Here is a 13,973-nt window from a genome sequence, read left to right as displayed (position 1 = left end):
AAACACCACAGGTCACAGGGAAACAATTAATATGGATTGCAGCTCCGCTGTGGGCTCTGGACAAAAACTTGGGCTGGGTGCCTTTCTCCCTACTGGCAGACTCCCCACGCTCAGATGGAGGCAGGAGACAAGCAGAGCTTCCAGCCAGACCCAAACCATCTTATCTTTCTTCAGCCCTTTCCACCTTGCCAGTGGTGGAAACGTGGCGTAAGGACACTCAATAGTGTGATGGGGGCTCTTTTGTTCCCAGAAGCTGTGTTGCCACATGGTCAGACCAATGTCTGAATTCACATCTGGCAGAGATGTTGGAGCACACTGCACAGTGGATACAGGAAAGGCACAGCTCTGCAGACACAATGTTAAAATCACCACCACACACAGTCAAGTGCATGCAAAGGAATAGTGTAGGAAAGGGACATGATAAGTTTAAAGAAGAGAGAGTTAAAGATTTGAACTTCGTAGGGGAGGAAACTGTACAACAGACTTTAGACACACCACTGTAATAAGACGCTACTGTAATGAGACCATGGGTACCTGTCCAGTTTGGAGTTTCCCAGTACAGGAAAGATGATGTAAACTGTTGCAAGTGCGGCAGAGGGCTACCAAGGTGGAGGGAGCAGGGAGCAGTTGCCCTGTAGGGGGAGGCAGAAGAATGGGGCAGGTTCAGCTGGGGAAGAGGGGTCTTTGTAGGCACCTGGTAGCAGCCTTTTAACACTTAGGAGGAGACTGTGAAGATGATGGAGCCCAGCTCTACACAGTGGTGAGCTGAAGGAAGGTAAGAGAGGGCATAAACTGAAACAAGAGAGGTTCAGAACTGAGAGAAGAACAGTTTTCACCATGAAGACAGTCAGCAGTCAAACAGGTTGCCCAGAGCAACTGTGCAGTCGCCACTCTGAGATTTTCAAGATTAGATCGGAAGAAGCTCTGAGCAACCTGGTGTGATTTCATACCTGACCCTGCCTGGAGCAGAAGCATGGACTAGAGATTTCCTGAGCTCCCTTCCAATTTTAATAATCCTGTGATCCTATTGCTCTGTGAAACACAATCTGTTTTTATTTCAGGTCTGAGCTAAAAATTTTCAGTACTATTAACCTGTGGAAATGCACTTTTGCACAATTAAGAGGAATTGCAGAATTTCACGTCACAGAGCTATGTTTTGAGCTATGACAATACTTTTTACACAAAAAAACACACCAGATTTCTTTTCAATGGGTAGAAAAAGTTGAAGCAGGCCTTTGTCTAGCAGTAGCTAAGCAAACCCAACATTTATACCTTTTTATTAGCTTTAATATTAGCTTTTATACGGGAGGTCCACCAGCCTGAATCAATGCTCACCAGCTGTAAAGGGGCTCTCACCTTGACTAGTCCCACTGGGTTTAGTGAACCAGAACTGTTACTGAAGGCACAGCAATGTTTGCGATATAAAGAGACTGTATGCACACACCGCAGAAGCAGAAGTTTGACCAAAGGATCCCTGGCAGGCTTCTACATCACACCTTTACCAACTGTGTAGGTCAGACTGACCCATCCTGAAGACCCACACAGAGCAACCTACAGGCATCTCAGGCACTTCCCTGAACTGCAGCTGTTTCAACCTCGCTGGCTGAACCTCTTCTGCAGAGAAAGAGAAATGTGTGTTACAGCTCAGTGCTCTCTGTGGACAGTGGTGAAAACTAGTAGCATCCAGAAATACGAATATAGAAATGCCTGCCATGTCAAAGCAAAGAACTTAAACAGCAGAAAGCTCCCATGCTCTAAAAAGTGCATCTATGCAGTACAGATATTCTCTCAGAAGTACATCTTTATATGATAACTCATAGGAAGGAGACTCTCCAAGATTATGAAATGGAAAGACAAACATAACTATTGTTTCATCTTGAAAAGCACTTGGAAAGCTTCCCTTGAGGGGACTGCAGTCAATTCATTTTTGTGGAGGAGAAAAGTTCTCCCCACTGGCAGTTAGATAGCTTATGCTTCAGCAAGGGAGGAAGGGCGTGCTGCTCACACGTATGCCAGCAATTTGCCGTCAGGGAGAAAGCAGGTAATGAGGCTGGACAGACTGTGTAAATACCAAAAGCCCAAAACATAGCAAATGAAGAATCAGGGACATAGAAGGTAGAACAGAAAATATCAAGAGGATGTTATACTATATATGAATTCTCTTAGGATCCTGTATTAGAAAGGATAGGATTATCTTACAAGAACAATAGGAACAGAGACGAGGCTGTTGAGAAAATAAGGATTGATTAAGTGAGGATTTAGGGGCCAGCAAGAATGGAGAAGGGGCTAAGAAGGCAAAACATCTCCACAGAAGAAGGGTGGGTGAGAGAAAAGAGAGAAAAGGCTTAGAAAAAAACCAAAATGACGCAAGACAACAAGATCTGTGTTTGCACAAGCTCTTGATTCAAGGGGAATAGCTCCTCTGCAGTAAAAAAATCTCTTTGCTGCATCCCTCATTATTTCAGTTGGGATCTGCTGGAGTCTATGCTGAAGTCTATTGTAACATGGTGATTACCTTGGGCATAGCACCTCCTCTCATCTGTACAGCAGTAATGTTGGCTGAATCATGCAAACACCATATACATGGTGCAGCTTTCTTAGAGGACTTCAAGTCCAGTGCACATGTGGTTGGCATAGCTACCCCAGGGTACTGGAGCTAACCCCATTATTATGGTACAGCATCGGGCTTTGTCACATGGTCTACCCTTTTCCCTCCAGAAAGAGCAAGTGATCATTTCTAGTTTTATTATTGCATTATTTATTATTTTATTATTGCATTACAGCATAGATCAGTTACTGCAGAAAATAAAATGATGCTGCTAACAAAGTTTGTATGTGCCATTGAGGACAAACTGCTTGCATACCATCACTAGAGCTGGTCGCACAAGGTGAGAGCAGGAGCCGTGCTTGAGTGAGAGTCTCAGGGGCTGGCAAATGGAGCCCACAGCCCTCCAGGCTCTCTACCAGCAAAGGCAGAAGAAAATCGGGTGGTTGGCATGGGCAAAAAGGCAGCCCCTGGCTGGGGAAAAGAAGCGTATGAATCATGAGTTGATTCATGAGAGTTGAGTCCCACAACTCTCTTGAGGATGTGCCAGTACACAGGGCAAAACCAGGAATGGTTGGAGGGTCAAGGGCTGGGAAAGTCATGGGGTAAACATGCTACCCTGCCATCCCAAAACTATCACTGTAGATCCTGATACAGTACTGCTGCTAAAATAGCAGTAGTAGAGCATCATTAAAATGTGCTCAACAACTCCACCTCCACCAGCTTCCTAAGGCATTAAAGGCAAATTCTGATTTCTGTCCTGTCAGTGATTTTGTCTCATCTTTTGTACAGCTCCAGATGCTCCCTAAAACAGAGCAAGTAATATTTTTGCTTCCCATTTCAGTTATTTTAAAGTTTCCTTATTTGCAACAGCCACTTCTTTAAAGATTCGATTCTAAATGAGGACACAGCTGCTGCCTCCTCTTTTCTCATCTCTGCATTAGCTGCAATTGGCAGTGAGCCTCAGAGCATTCTCATTTTTTCCCATTAAATATTTTGGAAAACAGAGATTACTCAGAGTTACCAAAGTGATGTTTTCAATAGCTGAGAGTTCAATAATTGACTTCCTTGAAATTTTCAACAGCTTCTAGTTACTTCTGAAGTCCCAGCCCACAAGACAGACAACAGCAGAAAATTATACTTTTTTTTTTAAGGCTTAGCATGATGTGTAACCTGCTTGTTCTTTCCCATTTCATAACGGAAAAAATTAACACAATCAATAGCAGTAGTGTGTAGGGAGCCTGCCATGTGGAGCCCACGCAGGAGTTCCTACGGCTGAATGTCAGTATCTCTTATCTTCCCAGTTTACACAAACAGCATATTTTGTCCTTCTAATCCAGTAGACACCACAGCATCCTCACCTCTAAAGTCAGTGTCTGCATGCCTTTTTGGTCCAACACTCGAGGATGCCTACATCCTGGACTGAAAGACTTGAGATTGCTTTGGATCACCTCAATAACCATTTGATTTTAGTTACAGATCTCAAATTATAAATAACAAGATCCATGCCATTTCTTGCTTGCTTTTTCATATATATCTCTCCTGTAAGACAAGACAATCTTCCTCCTTTAAGTCTGACTACATAAAACAGTTTGTTCATATCCTTGGCCACAAAGTCTTCTCAGAACAAGCATAAAGCCAGTAAAATACTTTTGATAATGTGCATTCAAAATATTAATGGAATGGTTTTACCTCAAATGTATCAAAAGATATTAGAATATTCCATGCAAAACTTTAGTTTATCCCATCAGTTTTCTCAACTCTACTTCCAATGGCACTGTACAACAAGCAGAGAATTTGAGTGCCACATACATGGCCAGCAGCTCTTTCTAAGTTTTTTTTAAAACGCTGATTTACATGCTGGTTTTAAAAGACTTTAGTGGACTTACTGAGAAGGTAAAGGTGTATGTAAAAGTCATGCCCACTAAATGCTTAGCAAAGATATATGTAAGCAAAGATAATATCATACATAAAATATTAATAATGTGTTAAGGTCTCTCTTGACAATCGCTAACTTAATCAAAAATTAAAAGTGTCTATTATAAACATTTAGACTTGTGAGACCAACAGACTAATCTGATGTATTTAAAGTTGGAACAACGAGGTATTTAATTTGATTGAGTCACAAAAGTTCCAGGGGTAATAGGAAGGATTACTAAATCATCTAACAGCTGATGCTTGTTTAATGACAGCATTTCAGCAAATAAAAGAGAGGGACAACTAATATGATGTTTCACTTTAAACTATACATAAGAATGGCCACATGGCAAGACATACTGGTATTGGAAAGAATTATCTGGTCCGATCATCAAATTGGAGCTAAGACACCGAATGACAACTGTGACATAGAATGAAGTTCCACCTTTGGCAGCTTTTTGAAACCTCATGAGTGATAAGTTATATCTTTTGCTTGCCAGGACACGACTGCTTAGAAATTCCCAGACAAGTAAAATACACTGCTCAAATGCTTAAATGCTTAAAGCACACACGTAAGGAAAGCATTGGGTAAAGCACAAATAAAATATGGCAAATCACCTTTATTAACAAGTAATTTTTTATTTCCCTGCCCCCACATTAAAAGTTGATTTTTTAGTTGCTGAAAAATGAAACTGAAAATGAAAAGCTAAAACACAAAATTGTTTAAAATATAAACTATTATTATCTGGAAAGAGCATGACCCACTCTGAAAGAACTGTACTCTTAATTTGAAGATGCAACACAGTAAAAAGTTAGACGCAATTCCAACTACCTCTGCACTACCAGTTCTGGGTAGCAAGTGTTTCTGGAATAACAAGAATTTCATTCTCAAATGAAATTCTCAAATTTAACAAATTTCTGAATTAGACTTTGGAATTAGATACAGACTTGCTGAGGTAAAGGCTTCTTTCTGAAGTACTCACTGTCTTAGTAACATTCTGCTTAAATTACAACACTACTGGACAACTAAGCTAATCTGTTTTCACCAGAACAGGTAAGGAGCCGTCAAAAGTCAGGAAGAGTCCAAAGGCACTGGTAAGGAATGGCTGCCTCCTTTTAGCTCCTGCCTAGTGATATCTGTAAGTTTTTCCAGTCCAAACTGTAGAGGACAGCCCTCCAAGAGATTAAGAGGTGGCTCTTCTACAGCACTCTCTTCAGAGAGAGCTCACTGGTACACAGGGGAGACACCAGAAGATTTAAGTGGTCTGTGAGTTTGGCTTTAAGCCCCACGTGACCAAGAAGCACAAGCTCAGCACTCTGCACAGCAGAATAAAGGAATAAAATCAAACACACAGGCCTGTCCAAGCATACAGACACAACTACTCCTTCTAACATCAGGTGGCCTAAGACTTGGAACAAGACTGTAATACACATTCAGAAGGCAAACAGAGAAAGCTGTACGTTTAACTCTGATCTCTGTTTGACTGCACATCCTGAAACACGTCAGCACTGGCAAGCCAATTAACAGTAAAAGTTTGATAGGAATAGGAGCTTAAAAAAAATTCAGTACTCCACTTGGAATCCCAAGTACATAACCCAAGTGTTGCCAGCTTCCCACCCACCCTTGGAGCCAGTGATTAAAACTGTCTCATTATCCTTCTCCTATACCCTACCCACCTCCCATGCCTCAGTTCCAAGATATCCACCAACCAAAACATATAAAATATTTCATATTCCCAGAACTGCAGGATTATAAAAATATTTGACATTTCAAACTTCCACCAAAGTTGCTTTAATAAGTTACATGTCAGATGTTTCACTTCCCAGAGCAGAAAACAGAAAATTCAATAATCAAAATGGCTAAAAGTTGACATAAAATATTGTGAATCTGTTTGGCACAGACAGGCCTGCTGTCTTTGCTAAAGAGCAAATCTGTTGACATTGAATACTTTAACACAGTGATCAGCTCCACAACTTGCAAGCTGCAACCACTCGCTGCTGTTCTGATCATTATGTCCAGCTCTGCCTGCATGATGTCTCCAACATAAACGTTTCACAGCAAGAGCATGACTTTGGCTGCAACAAAAAGAAATCCATACATAACTGCAAAATGTCAAACACAGTTGGGCATGTGACTGTAAACATCAACATTCATATAATTAGTACTCTTCAGTTAACACTACCAACTGAGGAAAAACTGATTTGTGACAACCAGCAGGTATTAAATTCTTAAAATAAGTAGGGCCATTAACACTAATGACATTTTATCCTCTCGCTCATCAATAATTCAAACAGCTATTGATTTCCAGTTTTACCACATTAAGCTACAGGTCTAGCATCTCAGTTACTGATATGACAGATTTTTGGCTTTTAGCCTACAATTTCCTGTTATCTGGTATCCCTTCCCAATTCACTTCACACACATACAGGCCAAAGTCACCATCAACTTTCATTTCTGTTACTATCAATGCCAGTATGTGACAGAAGAATCTAGGAGAGTGCTTCAAGTGAAACATTCAAAGTCTTTCTACAGAGTCTCTCTAGCTGTCACTGCAGCAGCACCGCATAGATCTTGTCATTCCTTTGGTTTCTGGTAGAAGCTGCTCTTGAAAGCTTGCTGTCATCCACTCCAAAATGTTTTGCTGATGTATATAGACAGGGATTCTTTCCCCCGTCTCTTCAGTGTTTTCTATCATCTTATTTTATGACTTTTTTATTTTTATTTCTTTTTAAGTAGGGCCAACAAAGAGAAATATTTCTCAAAGCATTTGTATAGCATGAAGTATTTATTTTGGGGTTTAACCCCCTCTTGTTTTTTGTTCACATTCATGGGTGAGTTTTTTAATACATCTAAATAACCAATTTTTTTTTTCCGAGTTTCGCTTTAAGGTATCTTTAGACTTTCAGGGATCAAAGGACAACAATTTTGGTATACAAATAAACCAGTTTCATATCATTTTATATATTACAAGAACATAACTCCAGCACTATTAGTCTCAAGAATAATATTTCATTGCTCCTAACTTACTTCAAAAGACATACCTATTACCTATCTCAACACATGTGGTCCAGTCAGCTACTGCCAGTTCCTGTCCACTTTGCTTCCATGTGTACAAGACAATCTTCCCATTCTCTAAGCCTACTGCAACAATATATCTATCAAGAGAATAACTGCATTAGTTAACAGAAATTACAGTAGGCAGCTCAGCAAGGCCTAGTTCTAATGCAGGATAGAAAGAAGTAGCACTCAAGTACTGTTTTGCACCTTGACCTTCAAATCAGTATTTACTTTTCCACAAAAATTAATACATCACAATTTAAATCAAAGCCACTTCATTAAAAAAAAACAGCAAAGTAGAAACCTGCAAAATATATTTGGTTAGGAAAAAGTAAGGAGCTTATTACAACATCAGATCAGTCAATACTGTTGGAAAAAATAATGCATTTCAGGTGTGTTCATGCCTTTCTCCCTCCCGCTTCCTTTTTTTATTGTTACACTGTTTGGAGAAGTCACTATACAGCTGAAAAGGTGGCTAGGAAGGAAAAAAAAGTAGAGGTCATTCAGTTAAAGAATGTTTGAAATAATTGACAGGTAGATTTCGGGAGCTGTTTAGCCACAGAACATCAGTTGACTATGAAAATATTAATTTCGAATTAAATACAAAATGACATTATAGAAAACCAGTCATACCTTCCATCAGGAGTAAGCACACGGCTGATACTAACAGCAGTTACAGAATCCCCAGCATCTAGTACTGTTGAACAAGGCTTGACTAAATCCAGCATATTCCCTTCAGTATTCACAGATAAATCACACTGGCCCCAGATAACGACCTGTAAGAAAACAGAGTCATCTAGGAATTTTCACTTTGAACTTCTTGTAAATGCACTTACAAAACATAAGGAATAACTTAACTAAAGGAATTCTAGGACATAGAACAAAGTAGATGACCCTGAAAATAGTAAAAAATCTCTATCTACAAAGATTCGTCTTTGTAGAAAGTCTGTCTGATATCATTAAAGTTACCGACAACAAAAACAGATTCTGTTATGAAAGTTGAAGAAAAACTTGAGACCCATAGAATTATGCGACATATGCTTGTCTTACTGCATGAAAGAAGAAGGGAGAAAGTCCAACTGGCAGCCCACAGTCTTGTATATATATATATTCAAGCACTTTATTTAGCTTATGAAAGTATCACTGATTTCTGCGCTAAAACGCACAATAAGACTTTTGTGTATTTATAGAAAAAGGGCTCATTAGAACAAAGCATTTGCTAATCTAAAATACATTAAAATAATTCTGGGCTTTCCAAACCTTTAATATTAATTACCTTTTTGTCCCGACTACCAGTAATAAAATACTTGCTATCTGGTGTCCAATCACAAGACCAAATGATTCGACTGTGAACAGCTGTATTTTTGTCTGTGTATGCACAGCAAGCGAAGACTGCTCCTGGAATAAAACATACAGAGCAAAACCCTTGCTTCAACTACTTTACATATTAAAAGTAATCGTTACTCTTACCTAACTCTATGTAAGAACTGCAGGAATACTTGGATATTATTCCATTCCTGTTTAAAGCAACTGGGAATACTTAGGACCATATGGGTATTTTTTGCAACACTTACTACTACTAGTGATAATGAGCAACTGTTCAAGACAGTATCAGTCAGCCCTTATAGCCCTAAAACAGTAGGGAACAGTTCAATCTTTTACATACATTTCTGTTTCAGAAGAATTTAAGTCCAAGTATAACACCTTCAGGTTATTTCTATCAAGTTTTTTGTAAGAACACTGACTTCAGAAGTTTTTGAATAGTGCAACATTTACCATGTGTTCACATATTCCCAGTAATTTCACCACAGTTCTTATTTACCAGTAAAGCCCCAAGAGCTGAAATTACAATGGTCTAATTGTAAAGATTCATGTGTTCCCAAAGAGACAGGCTGCCATTTCAGCATGTATACAATTAAGAACAGATCATTAAATGGAACTGCTTTTCCTAAGTAGGAAAGGTTGCCATTTTGGAGCACAGACTTTGAATAACCACTTCTGGGGATGCCAATACCAGCACTTTTTCTTTACACTGATAATGATGTTATTTGTAGACAGAAGGGTTATTGATGAAGAGATGAAAAGAGGATTTCCTCTACTTGCTGTGAGTATTCATGATCCTTATTCTGAAACATTGTGTAACTACTGTGGACAATATGCCAGGCTTTAGAATAGAAGTCTGAATAGAACAGAAATTCAAGCCAGGAAACAACTGGACACTGTCTGAAGGGGCCAAAACTCACTGCCAAGTCTCTAGGAACATTCTATAGAGCACTGCAGTGTTTATATGCTATTAAGCCAACAGAGCAACGATAATCACTTTCAGCACAAGCATCTGGTCTAGGATTCCATTAACGTGTTCAACAGCAATCTCCTCATGATTTTGCAAGGCTCAAAGTCTTAATGAGAGGGTCAACTGAATCCTTACTATCAGCATTTTTTCCAGACAGAGACAGTCCTAGTTAAATTAATCAATTGTGTAGGATTATCAGAAAGCCACACCAAAGACAGAGATTAATCCTGTCAAGAGTCTCAAAGTGCCATGCCCTGCAAACAGGGACAAGGCAGCTCTATGCAGGATATGGGTGTAGCAACGAACCCTCCAGCTATGCCTGCACAGAACACCGCGATGAAGGCTTCTCTTGGCAGAATGCCAATTGGAAGTTCAGGCATTACACGCCAGCTTGTATACTTGATTTCAATAAGTCAAACATACAATCACATGCAGAAGGCAGAATAGTAGACTTCATTACATCCATCAATTAAACAGCATTTAAAGCCTGATTATATTCTTCTCTGCATTTTAATTTAATTTCTAGCTTTCCATACATTATTAATTGCATTTCTTAAAACCACAAGTCTCTACAACAATTAATTCTTCTAAGTTGTAAGGAAAATGTCCATTAAAATATTACATTAATTCTCTTTCAAATATTCTGCAGTCAAAAATATTGAACAAACTGCAAAGTCTTCAAATGTGTATATCCACTTTGCATATCTTACCTGACTCGGAGGAGTCTTCTTTCCTCCACAGTGACCAATTCCTGTCTCTAGAAACTGCTAGTAAAAATCTGTCATTAGGAGAAAATGCCAGCTGAGTAACAGTCAGATTGTGAAAAGACAAACTCTGCAGTTTTTTCCAAGAAGTAGTGCTCCACAAAATAATTGCTGCATGTTCTTTTTTGGAAGCCTGTATAGATGGAAAAAAATATCAGTGAGAATTAATGAAAGCAAATATAAAAATCACACATTTCAAAATACTAAGATGTTAGGGGGCTTGTTTTAAGGCTTGCAATCAAGTAAGATCCAGCTTTCCTCTGGGAATTTTCAAGATTGTTTCACTATTTTTTACTAATGTTGACAATATATGAGCAAGAAAATATTTCAGACCTATATTTGTTAGAATTTATCTTATTAGTATCTTCAAATGAATCATACATAATTTAGGAATAATTTATTTGCATTCACTCTCACCTCTGCAAGGCAACTGCCATCTATAAAAAATCTTTCACATTTATGTAAAAGAACAGAATTCAGCCCAAACTGAATTCTGATTCCTGCTCTGTCAGCCCTAGAAATCTGGTGGGCACTTTTCACTAGATGGTGCTAGAATCTTTTCTTACCTTACATGCTGAAGCAATTACAGTGTTTGAATTATTGCAAGCAACACAAAATATTTCATATCCATGTCCATATCTGAAATACATGTGAAAAGATATTTAATGCATCATAGTCATTTTCAGTATTACATTCCAAATAATTCCTAAAAATGTTCAGCATTCAGTTTAAACATCTGCATAAATTCTTTCAGAATTAGAAACTGACTACAGAAAAATCTCTCCAGCCCATTCCATAGTCCTGCAGAAGCTACACTAAGCTACAAAGCAAACTAAAGCAGCATTTAGTGTACCCTTATTTTCTTGAAAAACAATTTTAACACTACCAATAAAAATCAGAAGCCATATATTTGAATACCACTGAAGAAATATACCAGAAACACCCAGGCAGTTCTGTGAAATACTGAAAGATTTTTGAACCAAAGGACAAGAATCATGTTGGAAAAGGAAAACACAATGATGAAAGTAGTACTGCATGGCTTACTCTTAACTTGCGACTAGCAGGAATTTTATCATAATGCTTAACTTTAAAGCACGTTCCTGGAGACTATTTTGTAGTGGAAACCACTGAAACTCAATTTTCTAAAACTAAAAAATATTTATTCCATCAAAAGTATAAATTTCCTGAAATTCCATGAAGGGAAAATAACCTGTGGAACAAGTCATGAAACAAGTCCTCGGTTGTTTTGGTTTTATCTCCTAAATGTAGTATTGAAGAGGACTTGACGGAAAGACTTCAAGCTTCTGCATGCAACTTTGTTTTTGCCAAATGGAAGCTCCAAAATGTAACATTTCTTGTTAAATTAACAGAAAATATAAAATATTGTCTTTGGCAAAGTCACATGAGCAGGACTGTCTTAGGTCAGACTGACTGCCTGTACAGGCCAGTGCTGTCTCCAGTAAAGCAAATTACGATAGCAGCAATAGGAGATGCTGTCTACATGAGTATATACGCCTTGCCAGTATAGGAGCTCTAGTACCACTCTTTCCCTGATCCCATACACACAGTCTGATTTCTTCATTATGTAGTACACCACCAAATAAAGGTTCACAATGGAGAGAAGTAACTGCATGAAAGAATAATGAAATGATATTTTCAACCACATAGCATTTTTTCAGGCACAGGTAAACTGACTGGACCTTCAAAGTGTCCAGACAAATGAATACAGTACTTTTCTAGTGTCAAAAAGGATCTCTTAGACTTTCAAGTGTATTACATGAAATGTAATAAACACATATGTCAACACTCACGCTTTAATCTCAGTAGGATGCCTACAAACTCTCTACAGTAATTTTTGAAGAGGATAAAGATTAGCACATTCTCACAAGATTCACCATATTTTTAAGTTATTAGATTATGTAAAAAATTCAGCAAGTTCCTCATACTAAAACCTCTTCAAGCAAACATTTCGCAAAATCCAACACTAATCCTTCAAAATTTGGTGTCAAGTTAGAGCTAGGAATACACAAATGTCAATTACAAACAAGCTATTTTTAGCAAGTCAGTGCCTCACACTGGTTTTCTGCTGCTATGGCAACTTGAAATCTACATTATGAGTTTTCATGTTACTCCTTTCAAGATTATTCTGAGCAAAAAACCTCAAAGTCTACGAATGCTTTACATCTTGTTGCTCTTGCATAAAATAATCCCTATCATTAGCTGTGTCTCTGAAAACAGAAAAAAATTTTCAGATAAGTCATCTGAAGACCATAATAAAATGGAGTTATTTTAATGAATGCAGGATATACAGGAAGATAGGCAGTACTCCCATAGCAGAGTATCAAATATTAATGTCCCACTAGACTCGGCAAAATGTCAAAGGCAAATGAAGAAAAATCTTGCCCTTGGCTCTGCTTCAATACTTAAACATCCCTTATCAAACTTCTTATGTGAGTGCATTAGCAGCCATAGCATGCACAGAAGAAGCAGTTAATGTAACAGTTAGAATTACAAAGTGTGCAGATATTGTCTAACATCCACCGGCTTTCCTCTCAGGAAACCCTCCTTTGAGTACAAACATAGTAAAAGAGCTTAGAAGTAATCAAAGGAGATTTACTGCCCAGTTGAAAGTAAAGATGAGCTCCCACAGAATTTCCCCCTCAGTCAAATGAAAGCAAGCTGCAAAGTGTTTTTCCAAAGCTTTTTATTTCCTGACCCCCAACTGAAGTCACAAAACTGGTAACGTATAAAGGTAGCTGTAATCATCAGCAAAGGCCCAACATTCTTCTTGTTCCTGCCTGAGACCAGTCTTTTAGGAGATTCAGATAAAAAAACTCGTAAGAGATTGAGATTACTAATTTCTTCATGTTGCAGTTTTAAGATTGATACTAAAGCTTTGAAGATTGTGAAAGGATAGCCTCATGTTACTGGGATCCTTAGGGAACAAATTAGGTGACAACCTTCATCTGCAAATTGAGAATTTCAGAAAAGGAAGAAAACACAGCAGAAGAATTCTAAAACTCTGTAACCACAAAACAATTATTATGACCATATAAGTCCAAATTGGGTTTGTAACCATTTTACTCAACATTCATCACTTTGCTCTACCACTAGGCACATCCTATTTTAGCTGCTGCTTCCATCTATTGCACCTTATAACTCTTAGGCTTTAGGGGGAAGCTCCTCTATTGATGCCTCAGCCTTCACTTCCATACCAGAAAGACAAACGTCGTCTGCAAGCCTGTGCCATGAAGTGGAAAGAAAGCACAAAACTCCTTACAGAGAAGAGACCCTGAGCATAGGCAAGGTTTTAAGGAGAAACAACTAGTAAAATAAAATTGTGACACATCAGTTCTAAATGCCATTTGTGGCACTGTTTCCTAAGTTTTATATATA

General features: G+C 38.4%; 1 protein-coding gene across 2 annotated transcripts in view; it reads right to left on the bottom strand.

Annotated features, from left to right (window-relative positions):
- Positions 1-6,238: 6,238 nt before the first annotated feature.
- The window catches only part of ELP2 (elongator acetyltransferase complex subunit 2), a 37,470-nt gene continuing 29,735 nt past the window's right edge, over positions 6,239-13,973 (bottom strand). For both annotated transcript variants that reach the window (XM_064659027.1, XM_064659033.1), the window contains exons 17-22: positions 11,144-11,216; positions 10,524-10,710; positions 8,797-8,918; positions 8,154-8,296; positions 7,505-7,618; positions 6,239-6,538 (exon numbers count right to left, since the gene is read on the bottom strand). In XM_064659027.1, coding sequence (XP_064515097.1) covers positions 6,382-6,538; positions 7,505-7,618; positions 8,154-8,296; positions 8,797-8,918; positions 10,524-10,710; positions 11,144-11,216 — 796 coding nt within the window. In that variant the 3' untranslated portion in view covers positions 6,239-6,381. The remainder of the gene's footprint in view (positions 6,539-7,504; positions 7,619-8,153; positions 8,297-8,796; positions 8,919-10,523; positions 10,711-11,143; positions 11,217-13,973) is intronic.

Source organism: Pseudopipra pipra, chromosome 1, assembly GCF_036250125.1.
Source record: "Pseudopipra pipra isolate bDixPip1 chromosome 1, bDixPip1.hap1, whole genome shotgun sequence".
Lineage (NCBI taxonomy): Eukaryota > Metazoa > Chordata > Aves > Passeriformes > Pipridae > Pseudopipra > Pseudopipra pipra.
Note: the sequence above shows the minus strand (reverse complement) of the source record. Positions and strands in the feature narration are given on the sequence as shown.